The sequence below is a fragment of the Geospiza fortis genome, unplaced genomic scaffold (assembly GCF_000277835.1).
Source record: "Geospiza fortis unplaced genomic scaffold, GeoFor_1.0 scaffold200, whole genome shotgun sequence".
In the NCBI taxonomy this organism is placed as follows: Eukaryota; Metazoa; Chordata; class Aves; order Passeriformes; family Thraupidae; genus Geospiza; species Geospiza fortis.
Window position 1 is genome coordinate 1,450,086 of NW_005054353.1, and position 22,901 is coordinate 1,472,986.

Consider the following 22,901-nt stretch of genomic DNA (forward strand, 5'->3'; position numbering starts at 1 on the left):
AGAAAAACAGCTCTAACTACAAGGTGCAAGTGGGACTCTTTATCCCAAATATCTACCTTGCTTGTTCAGGCAGAGACAAAAGGTGCCAAATAAATCAGAGCTTGATGTAATTCAGAGCCAATTCTTATCAACAGCAAACTGGAATTTTGATGTGCTAAACACTGCTCTGAATAGTTTATCTGCTTTTTTTTTGGGAGTTACAAACAAGCTCAGCTTTAAGAGATGGAATTGTTTGCCTTCTGGTAGACAAGACAGATAAGCATTTCCTGGAAAACAAGAAATTAGTACTAACAAAGACATCAAACATCAGAGCTGGCATCAGAGTAATAGTCTTTTGAAAACAGAAAATCAGTGGTTACAAGTTTTAATTTTAACAGCTGGGGAACTTCACCTACAGCGGAGAAAGCAAGTGTACTAAGTGATCACTAAGCGATACAACTAAAAAAGTCAATGTGCAAAATGTAGGATGCCTTGCAGTAAGTCTGATTTCCCATTTTTCAACTATAAAGAACTTAAAATGGTGACAAGCTTTTAAGACTTAAGTCAGATGTTCTGGTTAGAGTACTTCAAAGCGTAACACTTAAAATTTTAATCCAAATTTAGAATTATTATTTTATGTTTCTGAAAAACAAAGCATCTAGTATCTATCTACTATGTCACTATTCCATTCTTTCCTCATCTAGGCTAACTGTGCAAACGTACAGAAGAGATGTTTTACAGACACAGCACCCCAGTCATAAATACCTGCTGCTCCAGATTCCTGGCTGTAACTGATAGATGAAGAACGAATTGTTCTCAGGCGCAGTCTCTGGGCTCTCTCCTGGCGAGCAGCATCGCAGGTCTGGTTGGGATGCCAGATCTGCTTGCAGTGGTAGCAGAACTCCGTCCCGCAGCCCTCCCGCCCACACGTCAGCTTGGGGCAGCTGGCACATCCAAACGCGATCACTGCATACCTTTAACACGGGCCAAGAGAGAATTCTGTTCATAAAACCAGCTCTAAGTATAGAACAAAGCTCACTACACAGCTGTCAGAGCAGCTGGAGCAGGTACAAAGGCAGTGGACATCAGAAGCTGACTACTTCCTTCAGGAGGCAGCCAGCACCAGTTCCTAAACTCCTCTTTCCACAACTCTATTGCCATTGCATTGGATTAAGATTGTACAGAAATACTATAATCACTGCAACACTCACTCACCTTTATTCCATGCAGTATTCAAATATACTGTATTTAAAGCTGAATGCAATACTGTAAGATTTACCGTCACCAAGAAACTACAGTATAGAAGAGTGGGACAATAAACCCAAAAAAGGTGTTTAAGCAATTAGGAAAAGTTATAGTTTCAGAAATGTCCCAGTCACTGTGGGCACGTCTTAGATTGACCCTGTCCATTGCAGTGTAACCTACAGCTGTAACGACATCTGGTTTGACACTGCAAGACATTTTAGGATTTTACTAGTTGCCTTTTATTATGAATACCACTACTTACTTTAAATAGATGTTTGTTAACTCTTTGTATTTTAAAATGTCAAAAAATGAACCAAGTATTTTATAAATAGGATTTTGGTTTCTCAACAACTAAGGCATTTATTTTAAAAATACATTTCAAACACAAATGTAAAAATTGGTAAGAGTTTGGGCCTCAATGTCACTTTTACTCTGACAATACTACAGAGCAAAAAACCTCCAAGAATGCTGAGACTTACAACACTGTGTCACACTACTTTGTAATCAGACACTACATGAACAGTTCTATACAATGAGAGCTGAAGTGACAAAACTGTTCCTTCATTAGACCTGCATTTCAAAGTTCACATGATAAAAACACGTGTTCACATGAACAGTAAATACAAACATATGTATGTATATTTTATAATCCATATCCATTGTAGTTTTTTTCAATAATTTTATGTAATAGGGTTCTTTTAAATATATAATACTAAGTCCACTGGTATGAACATTTAAAACAGATGTATGCTTTTATTCTCATGAACAGGGTCCCTGAGTAGACTTCAACAGATTTATAAATGCAACAAGACTTAAGTTTCTGTCTGTTCAAATTTAGGTAATTTTATTTTTAAAGACTGTTTATTTTTACCCCCTGTCCATTTTATAGCAGTTGCATAAGTTAACTCAAAATATTCTTTATTAGTAATGATACTTCAAAAATATTCCCACTTACAAGCCTATCTTAAAATTTAGCTGTTTTTATTTAAGTAGCTAGATCTGAAACTCTGCAAAGTTAATGCAAATCCTGTCCCTTCCACTATTGTTTTAAACCAGCATATTTGATGTTCCTCCCTAGGAAATCATGCAAACAAATAGGACTTTCAACATTTAACTTACAGATGATGCAGTTACAAATGAGATACACGCTTGTCTGTTTATAAATATTTCTTGCTTTCCAAGTAGAGATTTATTTCAATAATTGCTAGACTCTTCTATATTGCTGCCAAGTTAATCAGTTTCATTTTCCCCACTGTCTGCAAACTGAAGAGATAATTGCTTTGCATGTACACAAAGAGACTCTGATCCAAACACTCCTTCAACATACGGGGATATATTCAAAGTTTGCTAATCTTAGACCAAAAAAATCTCAAGTCTAAGACACAGAATAAAATATAAATTTTTAACCTGCCACCTTCCTATCACTCATAAACCCTGAAAGCACTCCCAAACTGGGACTGATGAATTTGGCAAACCTTTAGAAAGTAACTTTTTAGACCAGAGAAAAATCTCAGTTTGAACTGTACAGGATTACAGGTTTAATTTTAACATTTGCATTCTTTTTAAAGGAGATATGAAGGCCTAAAGTCCTTGTTTAGGGTGAGAGAAGGGAGAACCAACCAAACTTGAAGTAATACCCAGTAAAACAAAAACCAGAAGCAGTGAGCCATTAATTGAAGGCTGCACAGTGAAAAGACGGAAGAAGAATCTGTACTCGTTTGCATGATCTGCTTTTTGCCTGATAAAGGTATGAACATTTAGGCATCGCTGCTCTCTTCTAATGATGTCAGCAATACAATCTCAGAGCAAAACCATTAAATAATTCAAACAGAAGAAAAGACAAAACTGATATGGAATACTGATTCAGTGATACTTGTTAAAATGACATTGGAGAACTGGTATGAAAACCAGAATATAAAGATATTGTTCTAGGAGAAGGCTCATGAGGTTTTTTACCAGTGCTCCTTTCCCAGGGACAGATCACCTATGACAGTGTCTCCTATCAAGCCACTGCTGGTAGGTTACAGCTGGTCCAGACTTTCACAGTGCTTCAGGTAACACCATGATCAGGATGCATCTGAGCTTGCAACAGAAGCTGTGGATGAAGCAGCCCAGGGTCAGAAAGTCTGTGGTGCCAGTAGTATGGAACATTCTGGCATGGGGCTGCTGCAATGTGGGAGACCCCTCAGCCCATCCAGGGCAGAGCTTCTCCTCCAGTCTGATCTGCAGTTCTCCTATGGGGAGGATAAGAAATTCTCTACTGGGACAGAAATAAGAGTAATACATTTGGTACTGCAGATAACTGTTTCAAGATCTGTTTGGTTCATGTTTTGATGACCCTAGGATTTGTTTTTACTCAAATAGAGTTGAAACAGAGAAGAAAAAGAATTATTTTGTTCTTAACCATTAATTGTTGTTTCCTTAGAACCCAGGAGACCAATGATGTTAAAAAAACCCCTAATGTTTTAACAGACTGATCTAGTTTCCCTCGATTTTTTCATTTCAGGGATCAAACTTTTTATAATTATTTGCTCTTTATCTGGTCCAGATTTTTGACTTAGTGTGATGCCCAAACCCTGAAACAATACTACATGGGATGTTTGATCAATCCTGAGAAGAGCTGAAATACTGTTGTACACCATCCATTTTTTAGCTATTTGTGCAGTAATTTTTTCCTACCAAAATGCTCAATTTTGCACCAATTTCCTATTTATTACAGTACTTGTTTCTAACCTTAAAGTCAACTTCAGGAAATTATGCTACCTACTGAAGTTATTGCACCTCTCCTACTTTGGGATTAATTGCAAATTTAGTAAATGCATTCCATCCATCTCCTTCATGAAATATTTGATCCATGCTAAAAAGTCATAACCCTAATGCATTCTGCCAGTACTACACTTCAAAAACTGTTCAGAAAAAGAAATAAACCCCAGCTTTAACTGCATATTGTACAAGTGGATTAGCTGCCAAAGCAATTAGAAACTGTGACTACTGTTCACCACATAATTATTAAAGCAAATGTCTGCTGATCTGCAGTTTGTGTGCACTGAATGTCATGCATCATCCCTGAACAGCCTTTGTTAGCAAAGGCTCTTCTGTGGAAGTCTGAGTAGTGTTTGCTTCCCTAAACCTTACACCTGTACAGTTCCTTCATCTTCCTGCTAAGCTCCACCACAACATCAAATCCCCATTAGTACTTTCCACACCACTCCCACTTCTCCTTCCTACCTCCCTCAGCTAGGCACATACAGACTTGTCTGACAGTGCTGTGGTGGCTGCCTGAAAGCCAAATTTAAATTTTTAACTGGAGGATTCAAACACAGGTATTACTCTTGCTGGAGGCACTACTGATGGTCTGTCTGTTGTTCAAGTAGTATGTATGCCCTTTCCCCTAAACTACTTAGATTAACTTTTGCTGAATTCTCAGTCTCTGCTGCCCAACAGATCTAAGGGTTCTGAAGGTTTCAAAACAATCAGGAGATGGATGGGAAAAAGACAAAACAGGATTGCAGGAGCCCTTGTTTGTTTAGGATGACAACCAGAAACAGTGATCCTCCTGAGAAGTACCCAAGTAGCCAACTTTATTCCACTTTAAACTTAGTAATCAGAATTCAGTGAGGAGGCACTATCTGTGCATTAAATGCACAACTCATCTATCACTGTGAAGCATTTCCCTGCCACTTCACGTATAAGGAAAAATCATGGTACCAAAAGCACAACGTAAGGCTGCCCATGCAGTACAAGTCTGTTCCCTTCACGTAGACATGGCAGAGTTTATCTGCCTGGCAATATACTGTATTTTTCACAGGACTCCCCCCCCCCAGAGTATGGAGCATGCAACAAGCAGTTCTGGAGCAATGATTTAAATACTTGCTGCACACTAATGCATTGCTGTGGTCCCACATGACTGCATGGAACTTTCACTTTGCTAGGAACATCCACTTTTTATTTTTATGGTGGTGTTATCCATAGCAATTATCATCACAGTTTCTGACCACTGAAAGATACTTAGGTGTTTTTTAAAAGAAAAACAGATAAGAAAATTGACGTATAAAAACCAAAACAGGTTAAACATACCTGCCTTAGTCTACTTAATTAAATGCTAAAAAAGTAACTGAACCACAAACATGGTATAATAGAAAATATTTTAACATTTATCTTAAATGCTTCTCCTCAGCTTGAATAATAACTGTTTATACCACAAAAACTCAGGGCAAAGCATGCTTATGAATATCAAATAATACCTTCTAGTGGTTGTTTTATTTTTCAGTATCAAAATATTAAGAGTAAACTGTACTGGCTTTGTCCATATGACTTTGTTACAAGCTCATGCAACCAAAACATCTCTCAAGTTATTTTTCCTTCTGTCCTCAAACTATGCCACAGCAATGACATCCACTTTGGACCAGATATGAAACTATCACCTTTCCAGTCCTTGCTTTTGACTTGCGTTAGCAAATTCTGTTTCTTTCAAAGTATGAAAGCAAAATTGTATTTTAAATAAGTCCTAAACATTAAGCACCTGGTTATTAATACAGGAATATTTAATCTACCTAACAGTCAGTCCTATCTTGCTTGTTCTCTTGCAACATTCTTCCTCTTCTTTCTTCTTATTGCTTGTCTGTGAGGCTTTGAAACAGAGCTGTCAGCCTCTAAGTTTTTAGTGTGCACTGCACATCTGGACTGCAGTAATGCCTAAAATCTTTAAGCAGTATGATAACACAATCTCTAAAAAGCAGCTTGCTGAAGAATGGCATTATGAGACACCAGCAGCACAAAAGCATTATGAGCTGCTGCTCAGTAGTATTCAGCCTACTTAGAATTCAGCATGATTTCAGAACTGTTTAAAGTATTAAAGCAAAGTTAAAACATTACGTTCCCCATATAATAAGCAGGAACAAGCTGATTATCTTACATCAGAATCCTGCTGACAGGCAACAAGTGCTGTCTCAATCAGCCACAAGATGGAAGATATCTGAAGCAGGAGAGGCCTTTTAATTCAAAGAAAAGCTTAAATCATTTTTCACAGTTAAAAAGCCAAATTACCCACAGCGCTTTAACAAATTAAATTACAGTCACCAATTTTTCAATTCTTTTCAGTTTGAGCTTTGTACCATTACCTTGGCAGTGCAACATCTAAATTTCTTTTCCTTGCTGTAAATAAATGGCAGGTATCTACCAACAAAAGTTGCTTGACATTGCTGAAATTCCTTCTGTGCAGAAAAAAAGGGAAAACCTACTCGAGAAAGCATTTTATTTGGGAAGGTGGTTGTGGCTTGGAGTGGTTCTTATTGTTTATTTGCATTTTAATTTGTTTTGATTTCTTGTCTTTTTTCTTATTAAAGAGAATTCTGCCTGCCACCTACTCGTGGAACAATAACAACACCCTAAGTAAAGCAAGTGACTTTTCAAAAATCATAATGCTATGAAAATTCTGTATTTACACTGTGACTTTTTTGCAAATATAGGAAAAATACATACCCACAATCTGGAGCTGGGCACCACCTACAGTCAGGATCTGCAACCAGCCATCGCCTAAGCATAAACTCTTCATATTTTTCCATCAAGATGTCATCATTTAATATCAAACGAATATCATGAGGATTAAAGCGTTCTGAGCATTCTGGGCAGCTGATATTAACTCTGCTCTCAGAGATCTCTATGCGCAGATACTGACGCAAGCAATCCACACAAGATCTATGGTGACAAGTCATTATCTCCGGGAACCTGTCCTTGGAGTGCCGCAAAAGGCACAAGGGGCATTCCATGAAGTCTCCGCTCGGTTTGCTGCTAGAGGTTGTTCCGTTATCAGAAGAGGTACACGTGGAGAAAATAGAGTTCTTGTCTGTACACATTTCTGAATGAATACTTTCAATACTTGCAATTCCATCAACACCTCCATTTAAATCCCTAGACTTGCGTTTCGTGTCTTTTTTTCTCCGAAAAAGTGAGCCCAATGAAATTCTTCTTTTCTTTGGTGCCTTTTTAACTGATGGCAAGCTCACGGAGGAAGCAGAAGACTGGAGGTCCCGATCAGAGCCCATTTGCCGATGTAAACTCATGTCTAGGTCACTCATCAGAAAGGGGTTAAAGTTCATATACAATCCTAATCATTTTTAAGGATCAAATAGAGGCAGAGGATACAGGCATCTTATTATGTAATCCAGTTTGAGAGTCTTCATGCAGAAAATTCACATGTATCTGCTTCCAGCAAATCCTTCAGAAGAATTCCCTGTATTAGGAGGAGAGATGAAAAAAAAGCAGGATTAGAATCACAACAATCACTATTGGTTCTGAAAAGTCACAGCACTCTAGTGACCTGTTATTCCTATTACTACCATCTTTTCCTCACCATCTGACCCAATACCTCTTCCTGTCAGCTTTTTCTAGCCTTTACATCCTTCTTATCTTAACAAGCCTGAAATTTCCTTCTGGTCAAGGACTATCTTTGTTACACTTAGTCAGTGCAGAGAAAGGCATCTGCACTGCCCGGCTCCCCCAGGGGAAGCAGGGCGTGTGCATGTGTCTATGCATGTGTACAAATTACCAAAACCCAAGGTGACAATTAAGTAAATATGCAAGTTCTTCTATAAAGCTTAGCAACAGGCTTACAGCACTGGAAACTTTTCTGTTTTCTCTACCTTACATTTTCTGCACATGTGATGAGGTCAAGTACAAATCCAATACAGTTAATGAAAAGAAAGATTCCTCAGTGTTTTTTGAACCAATCAGACTGACAGCAGAAATTAAATCACTGTGGCTAAACAACTCAAGATATTCTCAAAATCTGAGGGTTCTCAGAGAAGTATGCATATTTATAGCATAAGGCATCTGAATATTTCAGGGAGCAGAGCTGCAGAATGACAGCCAACACTGCTTGATTATATAGAAGCTGAAGGGCATGGCAAAGACTACAGTTAAGGTGACAACATTTGAATTTTTTATCAGATGTATTTCTGTAAGGAAAAAAAAAGCCCCCAAACCAGACTCCCATCACATACCAAGCTTCAGTTATTACCTATGTATAAGATGACACCAAGGATTTCCTTCTGTTCTCTGCTGCCTAAATGACTGCACAGTGAGAAGACAGAGAAAGAAGGAACTCTTCCTATTTTCCTCTGACAGAGGAAAAAGCAGCAGATCATCTCCAACCAAAACCACCAAGTTCTCCCCAAGCATGCAACTATTCCCACTTCTTGGAAGTTTGACTGTACAAGAGGAATTTTTTAAACTTTTGGTGAACTGCATCTGTAACAGAAGAATGAGAAGGCATTTGCACCAGTGTTGCAAATCTACATGCAATGCTACTGCCCTGCAAAACTACTGCCATCCTTTCTTCCCTCAGTGTTTCCCAACTGACCCCCCAGAAAGGTGTAAATGGGTTTCGGTGACCTTACCAAAAGATAAAATCTGAAACTGGATACTAAAACTAAGTCCAAAGGTAGGAACAAAGGAATGTAGAGATGAATGCCTGTGTTTGTAAGAGCTAAGCAGTCTGCACAGCCCTTAGAGACCGGCACAAATCCAAACACGTGCTGCGGCCTCCGGAAGGGATCACTGAGCTGCTTGGGTCAAGACTAGGGAAGTTTCAGGGGACGGCTCAGCAGCAGCGGAAACAGGAATCCCTCTCCAAAGAGGAAACACAGAAATAGCCCACAGGCTGTCCCTCTCAGCAGAGCCACTGCTGGGCCCTCTGCGCACAGCCACGGGCAGCTGCTGGGTCTGAACCAGCAGGGAGCCAAGACAACACCACTCAGTATCCACTACCAGCCCCTATGGCAGTACTCCACGTGGATACTACCTTCCTCAGGTGTGAAAATTAAAGACAAGAGAAAAAAGGGAAAAAAACCCAACCCCCCACAAAAACCCCTACCAAAAAATATGTACTTCTCCTGGTTTTGATAAAAAGAGGTCTTACATTCTGAGCCCCTAGAGATTTTTTAGAATTAAAAAGCCACCATATTCTACTTTTCAAATGCTGAATTATTACTGCTTTCTTCTTTCTTCTTTTTTTTTCCTAATAAAGGAAAATCTTACCACTGTGAACATATTAAAAAAAAATCTTAGCTTACTCTCAGAGTCTAAAAGAGTATAAATACTTCAAGAACATAACATACTCTTCCTTCCCTCCTAAGGGACCGTTTTTAGTCAAAAAAACCCCATTTTGGATGCTTTACCTGCTCCTGTTCCCAAAACAAATTTAATAATTTTGCAGCTGCTGTTTCTCATTAAATGAACTAAAACATTCCCTGATCTAAAAAAAATAAAAATATGTGAAACTGAAAAAAACTACTCCATAATTTTCACAGAAGAAGACATCCTTCTCTCCAGGATCTTGGTATTCTGTTATATCATAGATAGACACAACTGGTAGACCATGTCTGAAATATACTACAGATACAGTCCATTGCTGACAATTAAATTTGTATGTTCAGAAGGGCAAGAATAACCTTAAAAGCATCTTTATAATTGGATAATTACTAACATTGGTATGTTCACACAGATAACCACGAGGTAAGCGGAAAGTGCCAGCCTCCTAAATCAGGAGAGTTCATGAACAAAATGAACAGCAAGCAAAGCATTAATTTCAGGCAAAAAGTCTGTGGTGTTTGGTTTTTTTTTTTGGGGGGGGAGGCTTGTGGTTTTGTTTGTTTTTAAAAATAAAACAGAAAAAGGTAGGATGTAAACACAGTAACACAGCCAAGTGTATGACTACAAGCCTTCCCCTCCTCCCTTTCTCTGGAGAGGAAAGAATGTGTTATTACAGCGTTTTTGCCAGTTCCAACAGATGTACAAAATCAAGAAATAGCAGTTCTGGTGATGAACCAGTTGTACTTTTTTTCTTTTTAAATAAACAAAGATTCTCCCATGATGTTAAAAAAAGAGACCAGTACATCCCATAGTTCTCTTAGCATAATGGGATCTGATAAGCAGTGTCTCTAAAAGAGCAGATTGCTCTTCTAAGGAAAATAGTTAAACTTTGACAGGACTTTTGAAAAGAAAAGTTGCCAGTTATTTTAGACAATCATCAATTATGCTCTTTAGATTTAAATGCATAGAACTAGTTTCAAAAGCCAAGCTCTTCCTTATATAGTAATTTTGGACTGACATTCTAGTGACGTTCAAAGATGACTTTGCTGAAGTGAAAAGATTCAGCAGATGATTTATTAGAGGAAAAATGAAGACAAATGTTACAATGCTAATAATGATCAGAGCTGCACAAAACCATAAAAGCTTTACTAGCGCAATCTGGAGCACTGGTCAGTTCTCATGTTGCCCAATCCAACACAGCATCTGCATGTTTCTGCTGACAAAATAAGTAAAAAATACTTGATTTTGTACAGCCAGAGAACACAATGCCCACATTATTCCAGCAACAACGAGTTCACATGAAGGGGATACGCTGTGTGCAAACTGAAGCTCTGAAATCCAACTACTTGAAATGAGCTGAGACACACAAACTATGGTAGTAATAAACAATCTGATTTTGAGGCAACATACATTGCAAGTTTTGCATTACTCTCACTGACGAGTATGAACTCTGTCAACCCACAGAAGAAACTAATATGGACAACAGCAAATGGACAGAAAAAACAGAGCGTGCAAATCCTAAAACTTTAAAGTTCACCACTGTTTCCAACATTTCCTCAAAAGCACTTACCGACTACAGAAAAACCGTATTTCTGGCTCCCCGCCATGCCCAAAGCCCTACCACAAATCCGAATTCCAGCCGTGCTTTGCATTCTGCTCGTGCCACAGACTTGCCACAAAACACCAGTTGCCACAGCACAAACACACCTTGTCATCTGAAGATGCATAAAGGACATTTAGAGTTGCAACTACCTGAAGCTCAGTATTAAGCTGGTATCTGTTCCTTCTGCAACCCTGCCTAAACTATTTGCTAGGGAAACCTAATAAGCATCCAGCTAAATGCCTTCAATAGTTATTTTGACCATGCTCCTTTAAGTAAATGCTATTGGTGACCATATAATGGAGGCAGAGGGAAAGGATTTGGGAATAATCTTGCCAAGGGAGAAGATTTCAACTGAAGAGATGACTGGGGTGATAAGTATCTTCTCATATGGCTCTCCACGGCACAATCTTTGCTTTTCTCATCAATTTCAAAACACTTTGGAAATGCCCTAAGTGCAGCTGAGAATAACTCTGCTGATTTTGCAAGAAAAGAGTGACAAACGCCTACGTCCGTAAGCCCAGCTGCTGGGAGAGACCAGCTCCCTCATGCTCCTGTCCTCCAAACACACCAGAGGCACAAGCTCAGCACGCTGCCTGCTCTTCCATTACACGCCCTATCGGGGGCAAAAAGTCTGCCATCAGGGCAAACAGCTTCACACGTTTGCAAAACAAAGGCAGGCTTAAACATCAGGGGAGGAAAGCAGAGAACCCGCCATTAACACAGGTGTAACTACATCCTCACTAAACATCTTCCCTCATGTAATTGGTGCCTAAATAGTAAATCTAGACTTCTGTTCCAAACAAACTCTCTTCATCTTAGGCATTAGCTCCTCCAACTTTGTTAGCATACTGAAAGCTACTTCTTGATTAAAACTGACTCCTAATGGCTTCTTTTCTGACATCTGCAATTCCCAACATCTGTACTCTCTAGCTGCTTTCTGAAATGCACTGATCCAGCTTAAAGAGAGATGTAAAACAAACAAACAAACCTTCAGAGCTTGAATTTCAACCACCATCACAGACAATTTCTGCTTCCTTCTTCCAATAAGCATCTCCTACCAATCACACAGAATTCTAAAATTTCTAAGCTGTGATGTTGTTAACATAGAGATATCAGTAACCATCTAAAAGAGGCATCAAAAACAAGTTTTCCTTTTAATTTAACTCATAGTCTAAGAACTATAAACATAGTGGAATAAAATGTAAAGCTAAAATATGGAAGAGCTGAAGCTACTCAATTAAATGCCAACACACAGGATTTTGAAATGGCAAACAAGTACCTGATTTCAATGGCCATTCTTTAAATGTCAGCTAATTCCACAGTAGTGTTTAAAACTGGGGGAAAAATACAAACGCTTTTGCCTGAAGATTTCTAAAAGAGTGTATCCCTGCTCACTTTACACATGCCTCAGGTTCAAGTATACATCTGGCATTGCTGAGTTAAAAGAGTGGTGAACAGCCTGGAAAAGTTTAACATCTTAGACAAGGTTAAATTTTGACATCTATGTGCTTCTGCAACACTGTCCCATTAAAAACATCTCACCATAGTCATGTCAATGCACATGGTGTCAGGTCATGTTAGGACTGTTACTTTTATTACAGATGATTTAGTACGAGCAGAACCAACACTTTGCAACTTGGAAGAAAACAGATGGAAATTATGTTGAAACAACAAAGGTTCTGGCAGAACTTTTATATGCACTAAGATGAAAAATAAAATCCTTTAATGGTAACACCATGCAGCACATTGTGTTAGGCAAATGCATATTGTGCAGGTGACATACTTAACTGCAACAATTAGCAGAATACCTTTATGACTCCTTCAGTAGATTTCCCTTCATATTCTAAGATCAAGAACAGCAACATTTTCAACGTAGCGTTTCAAAGACTGTAAAGACAATTTGTGTGGCATTTTTGATTGTCTTCTAACTTTGATTTCTAATAAAAGGTGAAATAAAGGGCTGATAGTATTTAGACTAAGCTGAACAGTTAATTCTTCAAAAGAAAGTCAGCAAATTTGTATCAGAAGATTTCTCAAGCTTTTAACACAAACTCAGACATACAGACACTTATTAAACATTTACAGTGATTTGTTACAGTATGACATACAGGATGCAAAAAGCGTCATCAAAGCCTCTTAAATAATTGATTTAAATCAAACTGAACTGTGTAAAACTACTTTAAATATATGCTCATGTAAATTTTACTTCATTATGACTTTTCTCCTTCAAAAAAGAGCACCAATATGGCAATTTATGTGTTATGGAAGTCTTACCTTTCAGACACTTTAGCAGGAAGGTCTCTTTTACTTTCTATCCTGCTTTGTTCTAAGAGCTATGTATGTGAATGCTTTTCTTATGGCATGAAAGTTACTGGAGTTGCTCCTGCTAGGAGTAAATCCTTTCCAGAGTGAAAAATCGTTTGATCATTTAGTTAATTACATCTCATTTCTTTATGCTTACAATGGACTGTTGATAGCTACAGAGGTCATTATTCTGAAAACAGAATTCCCAAATCCACAACTAACTCAAGTTTTTCAAAACCTTTAGAAATCTGCCATGCCAAGACTTAAACTTCACATATCATCTTTAAATGACAGAAAAACAGCTGCAGTGACATAATATCACTTATTTAACTTATGTAAATCCAAAAGACTGGGAACAGAGTTCCTAGCAAGTACCATACCAAGCACTCACTAATTTGGAGCTCACAGTGGGCTCAGTGAAGGTGCTGACATGATCTGGGACATGCCCATATCAGCACAGTAAGCAGAATAGGGTAGGTCCCTTATCCCTAATTTGAGAGGAAGTCAAACCCTCTGGAATAAGCCAGCTTGGCCCATAAAGACCATTAGACAAGTACCAAGTGAGGAACAAGGGGTCTTCCAGGAGCAACAGAAGTTGCTTTAACATATGGAAGTTGCTACAATGCAGTCAGTTTACTTTTGAGAAAGTCTTTTAATAATTAGTCTCACCTGACTTCTTATTGGAGATTTAGGTTAGGTGTTAGGAAGAAATTCTTCACTCAGAGCATAGTGAGACACTGGCACAGGTTGCCCAGAGAAGCTATGGATGCCCCACTCTGGAAGTGTTCTAGGCCAGGTTGGACAGAACTCTGATCAGCCTCATCTAGTGGGTGGTATCCCTGCCCGTGCAGGGCAGGGGGGCTGGAACTAGATTATCTTTAACGTCCCTTTCAGCCCACATAATTCCTTGATTCGATGTTATTAAAAACCCCTGATATTCATGGATACTGTTATACAAAATTAAGAGAAAAGCATTTGTGAGGCAGAGATTAAATTATCTCTACTGCACTGTTACCATGTCTCAGTTTGTTCTGACTGCACTTCATTTTTCCTTAAGGTCCTGTGTCAATTATCTGGAAATTCTATTTTCACTGACAGAACAAAGCAATATTGTTTGTAAAACAATGACACAAACAGACTGACTATGAACCCACTTGGGCTCAAGACTGAGAGAGTCAGACTGACCGGGTATGACAATCAAAAGATTGACAGTATTTAAAATACAGAGAAGCCTACAGAACTGTCAAAAGTGAACTGATATACAATGTTCTGTTTTAAAATTCACAATGGTATGTAGCACATGACAAACTAACCCTGACGGCTAGAAAAATCTTCACCAGCTTATTAAAAAAAAAAAAAGCTATGCTTCTTCCTTAGAAATTTATGAGCAATACATCCTGTATCATGTGTCCATGACAGCTGCTATTAGGAAAGGAAGTCTCGCAAGCTGCTCAGCTCATTCTGAAAGTCTCTGAACAAATGACTGGCAAAATTGTTCCTCTTGCTGATAATGCCTGTAAAGAAGAGAGTGCACCCAAAGTGCCTCCCTTGGTCTGGTGGCAAAAGGGAAAGAATTCCTTAAATTCTAAAAACATTAATTTTCCAAGTCAGCAGCATTAAATCTGGCTATGTTGTGTGCAGTGGTCGACCAAAGCTAAGAACTCAATTGAGAGATGCTTTCCATTTGTGTATCTGCAGGCCTGTGTCTGTTGCAAGTAACACTATTTGCAATTTTCCCTTATCTAACTCAGCAGAGCAATCTTAGTTCAACCACACATTTGTTTGCGTGTCAAAAGCTTCTCCTGTGCACTGCGGTGCCTTCTGCAAACAAATGTACACCAAACTCTGCCAAGAGGAAACCAAAGGCTTGGAAACACTGAAGGGAAAAAAACACAACAAAACCAAGAAGGAAGCAAAACAAAAATCACCAAAACGTTTAACTACTTTAATCCTTTAATAATGAGAATCTTCACACTATGCTTTTCTTGCAAAAGTAACTGGAATGTATTCTCTCAGTGCAATGATGGGCATGTATGTTCACTTCTGAATATTGTGCAGAGATTTCTATATCTATATATAGATACAGATACATAAAAATAAGTATTGTTCTAAAATATTTTACCAGCTAGTGGTCTGAAAAGTGGAACACTGAGGGATTTAAAAACTGCACAAGCTGCATCTACTATGCACCAAAAAAAGAGGTTTAATCTATCTGTATTAATACTTTGATTCCTGCAGTTGCTTTTTATTATACACTATACATTGCAAAATAATTAAAGACATACACCAGTGAAATAACAAAAGACAGTTTTTGTTTCCTGCAGTGTCACATCCCTGCAAGTGGAAAACATTGCAACACTCTCAAATGCTGAGATCATTCCTACAGAAAATGTTCCAAAATGAAAATAACCAATACCAACAGATTTCCAGAATAAGCAGATTTAATTTCAGGTCTGTAATTTTGCCTGGTCAAACAGTTATGGCTACATACTGAATTCTGACAAGCTTTTGTTTTCAAGCTTGTAGTGGGGCTTACAAGTTTGCCCCACTACAAAAACAAACAAAATAAAGCACAGTAAGAAATGAGATGGGACAAATATTGTAGTAGAGGGATCTGGAACCATGAACAGGAGTACCGGTGAGAGCACACAAACAGAATTTGAACAGCATACCAGAGACAGCAGCTTGAGGGGATATATAAGAGGTTACAGATTGCAGTTCTTGGCTCCTAATGATTTTAAAATTCAGCAAGAGCCACAGTTTCTGTCTTGCACTGAGGGAAGATATTATTGACTGTCTGACTGACAGCATCTTCCAGCTCTGTTTTATCTCTGGCATAATCAACCTCTATTTTGGAGGCAAGGGAGACAAAGAAAAAATATAGAAAAACAATTCACAAACACCAATATCCCCCTTCCCCCCAATCTTGAAATAGCTTTGCCTCCAACTAAGAAATCCTGGGAGCTATTAATGGATTGCTTGATTAAACATTTGGTGCTATTTTACCATTTAAACCACCCCCCCCCCCCCGTATATACAGATATACTCTGCACAAAACTTTTAAAGTAAACTAATTAAAAGGGATTTAGAATTGCTAAAAAGTTAGTAAGAGTTTTGAATTCTTCCAGGTTAGGCTGTCCAGGTAAGACATCAGGTTAGGCTGACTAACATGACCTTACCACGGGGATAAGAACTTGGTCAGTTTCTGAAAGTCACTGTGACAACCCACAGTAACTCATGCCAGTATCTCAGCCCTTGAGAACTGAACAACTGCCCTGCTTTGGTCTTCTTTGATATCTTGTTACAGAGAATTAGTGATTTTGGTAAATATAATTCAATAGAAAACTTTCAGAAAAGCTTGGATGACTGAGTGAATAATCTATGCCTGTCTATTCTAGCAGCAGCAAGTCAGGGATGCAGACAGAAACTATGACAGAGTTTTCTGAACTCTGTTATGGCTAGTGCCACAACTTCTGAAACTGCCCTCAGGTCAGGTACAAAGTTGCAACAGCCTAACCAACAGCTCCTGTTCACTCAAGAGGTGAGATTAGGTCAAAACCTAGCAAAACACATTCAATTCTCCTGCAGCCTGACCTATTAATTTATTCTGCCAAGTACGTTAACTGAAAAATCCTGCATGGATATATTTCAAATCACCATGTCAATTTTTTGCAATAATAGTTCTAAATTAACTGCTGCAGTATCAAATACAGCCCAAGACTAAACAAAAAAAAAAAAAAAAAAAAGGGAAAGAAAGAACAACTGAGAGAAAAAGAGACAAAAACAAAGACAGGGAAAGGCCTAGCCAGGGAAACAAAAATACTCCATCCTGCCAGAAACACTGCCTGTAGCTTCCAGACAGGAAACTCACTGCCTCCAAAAAACCACTGGCGTCAGGAAGTGGCAGAAGTACCATGAAACTTATCTCACAGCTGAACTTAATGTAAAATGAAGGAAGAACATTAGAAAAGGAAGGCAAAGACAACAGACTAGCCACAGATCTTTGCTTATGACTACACTAGGTGAAAATTTAAATCTTACTGATGTGTCTTGGGAAAAAAAAATTAATGGAAAAGATTATTCTAGTCCAGCTGAAAATAAATAAATAAAACCCACCAGGTTGAAAAGACAGAGCCCATTCAGCGCAGGAGAAGGGGAATGATCTAGCAGCATTTACAGGCAGACTCCACTAGCACTGTAAATAGTGTAAAATCTACTTTGAAAGCACACAGCAAGAAAAAGCTGAATGCCAGTCATTTAAAGTACATCTGATGCTGTACCTATGCTGGAAATACAATACATGCCAATAGGAGGAGTTATTGTGCCAGCACAATTATCCCACCTACAACAACATCACACTATGCCAGAAGATATGCTCTGTCAGCACACAGCAGGATTTAGCCAGGTTGATGAGAGTTTTTCCAAACATTTTCACTGACATCAACACAGACTGAGGAGTAAGCAGAGTTTCTCTATGCAAAACAACTGCTGCATAAAATGGGTAGAAAAGTCATCACAAACACATCCACTCACGGCTTTAAAGACTGAATCTTATGAAACTTTCTTAGGCTTTATTGCCTTAATGGTGTCCAAGCATGAATCAACACAGGGGAGTTTGTGAATCCCCTGCACACCACTGCATTAGCCAGAGGCCTCGTGTCAGGTGACACACTGGGTCACAAAGTGCTGACAAGACTGTGCTGCCACATTCACGATGGTCAGAAAGCTTCACACCAAATTTAAAAAAATAAATACTGAGAGTTTTCCTGCTATGTTTCACACATTTACCAACAGAATACAAAGTCAAAAAAGACCTGCAGAAGACCTACAGTGATGTTCCTCTGCCAGCTGAGGATGCTATAGCAGTTCTTAGTGCTTAGTGACACAAACGAGCATGTGTCAATAGCTGCACTATTCCACTTGCTCTGTTACTTGTTAATTAGTGAATTACACCTCTATTGCCAGGCCTCTCAACTCAGTAAGTATTTCTGAAATACAACTCCCTTGCCCTCATGCCTTTGAGGAGGGATTGCAAAGACTTTTCCTTTCCACTCACCCCCTCACATTCTCGCATTCAAACTCACGTACCTTTTCTGTGTTGAATGTTACTTTTTTCCTTCAAAAGCATCCTCTTAAACAGCTCTTTCTACATAATTATAGAAACATCATTACTTGGGCCCCTTCGTGCAACAGACTGTGACACATTACCTATTTCCAGCAGTTACAGGCAGAAAATACAAAGCAAGCACAATGCAATTCATAGAAAAGCTACTGTGCTTATTTTCTCCATTATTTAGAACAGCTAAACGCTTCCTAATTATAGCCTCCAAACAAACCTGTTTTATTTCAGGTTCTGAGGTAAAACTGTGCTTTGTGGTTTTTAAATAGTAACACTGGTAATATGCCTTCAACTGTACCCTTTTTAGTAGATCTCTAAAAAAACCCAACACCTTAAGTCAGATTTAAAAGCTTCCTCGACCACAGAAACACCAGATTTGGTAAACTGAACTGGTACAGAAGATGCTGCCTCTAACCATGAGTACCTGTTAGCCTAAACCTGAGATCCAGCCCTCAAGTGTTGAGATTTCTTCCTTAAAAAAGCAGCACAAACAATTTGCAAACACATAAGCTTCTTGTTTATTTTTAAGTTCAGCTGCAACCCTACAGCTTGACTCTGAATCCTATCACAGTGGCATCCACTGCTCCATTCTGTTCTGATGGCCTTAAATATAGCTTTCCTGAGCTGCCTGCAGCCAGATAAATTTTAGATTAAACAAGTACCTTAAACTGAATATAAACACAGAAGCTTTCATATGTATTTTCAGGTCATAGATATTTGTTTAGTCAGCAATAACAAAAGTCAAATCTCTGCTCATCTTAAATCTAAAATACCAGTTTCTCTGGAGGCTCTTAAATTCAGAGTGTCTTTGAGTCCTTGTTTTCTTTCTACTTGCAAGTTAACCATTAAGAATTTCAAATTGTAGTAGATGATTACTGATTTATTTTCTTTTTGCTTATCTAAACCTAGTGTTAACACGGGGTGGGGGGGAGGAGGGAAATCCTTGAGCAATATATTTAGTTTGCCTCTAAAGGATATCTTCACTTGAAACACCAGCAAAGAACTCTTACTGTAATTGCAGTTCAAAGAGCTAAAAGCAATATCCTGCCAGCCAATAGTGTCAGGCACAAATATTTACCGAATATTCCAAAATGCCAGTAATAAACAAATGGTACAAACATAGTTTATCAAGCACATTTTCTACCCACAAAGGACACAGAGGGAGTAGCAGGCCCCAAGGACGATTCCCAGTGCCACCCCCAAGCACTGTTTCCATTCCAGCATGCCTCAATCCCAGAGCAGAGCACAGCAAAACCTCACCCTGGCTTTCCTAACGTCAGAGCTCTCTTGCCAGCAGACGCTTTAGAAATAGTTACATTAATTCTCCTTTGTGCTGTGTAACTCCGAGCTTGCACTCTTGCATCGAAACACGAATGCAAAAGAGCAGGAAGAGAGGGAGGACAAATTCAAATTTTCAGCCCGAGATTAGAGCTGTATCTGGCACGGTCTGTCCATGTGACTGGCTCGCTTTGCAGGCTTCAGGTAAATTCTCTCAGCCGAGCAGAGCCAGGAGGGGAACAAAGCAGTGCAGCAGGAGCCGAAGGCCGCGGCGGCCGCAGAGCCGGGGGCAGAAGGCAGCAGCAGCCCCCGGCCGGGCACACCTTGTCCCTTCGGGCCACCCCGCCTGGCCCGGACACAACCACGGCAGACAGCAGTGCATCTGCCTTCTTCTCCGCCTTCCAAAAACAAACCAGATGCCTCAAGTAAGAAATATTTGAATTATTCTAGAAGCAGAAAGCAGAGCCAAAGCTAACAGTTTGTAGACTCTGCAGATTGCTGAAGACTAAGTGATTGCTGAAACTGCCTGCAGACACTGGTCCGTGGTGGTGGCAGAATACCTCACACTGGCTGCCTGGGGAGTGAACAATAATACTAAAAAGATATCTAAAATAACTCGGAAGTCTCCCCTATTGTTTTGTTTTTTGGTTTTTTTTACAGTGACCAGGGCTCACCTTTGCACCAATCCAACACCCGTAGCATTCTGAGTCTTCACTCAGAAATGTAGCATTCACTCTCAGCAAGCTACACAAAATCACCAAGGCACACTCACAAGTGCGATGGCTCGTGTCACCGATCCTCACACTCGAGTCTGTAAGCAAAATGAACTTGCAACCATCTTCATGCCTTACTCTCAGCTACCCCATATATTTATAATAAAAGGCTCCTCACTTCAATCAAGAGCTTCTACCTGACATCCAGCAGGTGCCAGATGAAACAGAAGAGCCCTCACTGAGGACAGCATTCTGAAACAGATTCATAACATGGATTTTATAAACCTGCATTGAACACTCAAAGATAATGACACTTAGCTTCCACAGCTCCTGACATGAGTCTGTTTGTTAATGAAAATCATCTTGGGAAGCAAACTGAGCGTCTGACAGAGACACCAGACAAACCAGAGAAGATGTTGACATTTAAACAAAAACCAAACACAAAGAGCTTCGAGTTTCATAATCGCAAAGGGCCACATCTGTCTCTAGATAACCTGGTGACACTACCAACCATTACTGAGTTAACTGTAGCTTACTATCCTGTTCCAACTCGGTGCACTGTGATCTGGACAAACCTGTATTTGCATTTGCTATCTTACAGCAAGACTAGATCAGTACAAAATACCTGGACATGATGCCAGCTGCTCTTTAGAAAATCTGGATATCAAATCTGGATATCACAGCTTTCTTCCCCTCAGCTGTAAGGATTACTATACAGGTGTAACTCCTAAGCTCTAGTCTGAACCCAGACCTTTCTTTTGGCTATTGAAACAAATTTAAAAATGTGGTATGTTTTCTCAGGGTGGGTGGGGAGGAAGAAACAGCAAGAATAAACAAACTCTGAAAGTATTTAGGATTTCAGAATAGAGTGTTACCACCAGCTCCATTCTTCAGGCAGCACAGAAGTGCCTACAGCAAATGTGAAACGCATCTGTGCAAGAGTTGGTTTTTTTCTTCAAGTCTGCTTTATTATGCAGGGTGAAACTTCAACAGAGCAAATAAATATTCTTGATTATTGTTTCATATTCAGTCTGAAATGTACTTCTCTAGCCTTGTTACATTGCAGTGTGTGTGTGGTTTCCTTACTAAAGCTAGCATGAGACAAAAATGAATTATACACTGCACCAGTGCCAGAACAGATAATCAAACAAGCGCAATCACTGTTACTGAGGAACCAAAGTCCCCTACAAAAATGTTGGTTGCACATCTGTTTGTATTGTAGGATTAACTTTTTCGGTGTCTTTACCTAAGAAATAAGGCATATAAAATGTCAAAAGAGTTCTAGTGGTCTACAAGTGAGACATTTAAATCAGATCATTTTAATTTAGGTAAGTTGATAAAACAGGAGCTTCAATGATTTAATAGTTATTTAGAATCTTCAAGTCTATGAGTGAACACAGTAGATAACAAATTCCATTCTGAAAAAAATGCAGTTTCTTTAACATTTCTGGTATACTGTCTGTTTTCAGTAAGGGGAGCTTATTTTATTTTCTAAACAATTACTCAACACTGCACTAAAAAAAAGCTGTAACAGAAAAGTTATTCAGAAATTAATTCTGAAGTTCTTTTAGCTGTTCCATCATTCACTTCTTTCATGCTCACATCTTTTATGATTATGAACAAAAGTATTTGTAACAATTCACTTTCTGTCCTTATTTCTGACCTTTCTGATTTGCAATCCCACTCATCCTCAAATAATTCCAGGGACAGAAAATTATCAAATACTGTATGAAAGAACATAAATGATTCCTCACTGTCTTCAAGTTGTGTGCAACTACAGAAGTACTCTGCTGCAGTTTTAGCTAGTATTATTAAAGAACCCTCCTCTGAAGAGCAAATCTGTTGTCACCCTGCAGTTATCACAGTGGTACAACCGTGAGAGTCGTGTGATGGACCTTAAGGAAGCTGAAAGGCCAAGGCATATTAAAAAGGATTCAAACATCACTGCAGGTAGAGATTATGAATGATAAATGCAAATAAACTAGAAGAACAATCTGCCAGGTCAACTCACATGGCACAACACTTTGAAAAGGGATTGTTACAACTCACAAGACTTACGTTATTTACTTATACTAGCAAGCCTTAACCTAAAATTAAATGTATGCTGAGTACAGCCTTTTTAAATACCTGCTGGTCAGGCTGACTGTTCCTTTCTGGGAAGATAACAGCTACACTAAAACACACCATTTTGTTCAAATTTCGGTTTTGATATAACTGAGGTAGTTTGTATCTGCCCACACTTCCCCATTAGAGAAGTTCCAGACCTTCAGCTGCATTTGTGGCTTTTCAATGGAAGAGCAAAGCACTACTAAAACTTCACAGGTTTCCCTGTCTTGGTCCCTCTCTCCTTACTCTCCAACTGTCCAGTAACACAGCTGTCTCTGAAGCCACAATCCTAAAAGAGTGTTCTGCTGAGACAGAAGGGGAGAGAAGAAAAATGAGAAAGAGAAAGAAATATGAAATCTGTGGAGTGAAAGTCAACCTACCATAGAAAGCAGAATTCTATACAATTGACATGTAGATGCAGTATTGTTTGTTCACTAATCTGACCTCACCTCAAATTACTGAG

The 22,901-nt window shown here is 39.0% G+C and overlaps 1 protein-coding gene across 1 annotated transcript in view; it reads right to left on the reverse strand.

The window, feature by feature from the left end:
- The window catches only part of RNF19A (ring finger protein 19A, RBR E3 ubiquitin protein ligase), a 56,503-nt gene that overhangs the window by 13,754 nt on the left and 19,848 nt on the right, over nt 1-22,901 (reverse strand). The window contains exons 3-4 of the mRNA XM_005423455.3: nt 6,706-7,456; nt 745-953 (exon numbers count right to left, since the gene is read on the reverse strand). Coding sequence (XP_005423512.1) covers nt 745-953; nt 6,706-7,322 — 826 coding nt within the window. The 5' untranslated portion in view covers nt 7,323-7,456. The remainder of the gene's footprint in view (nt 1-744; nt 954-6,705; nt 7,457-22,901) is intronic.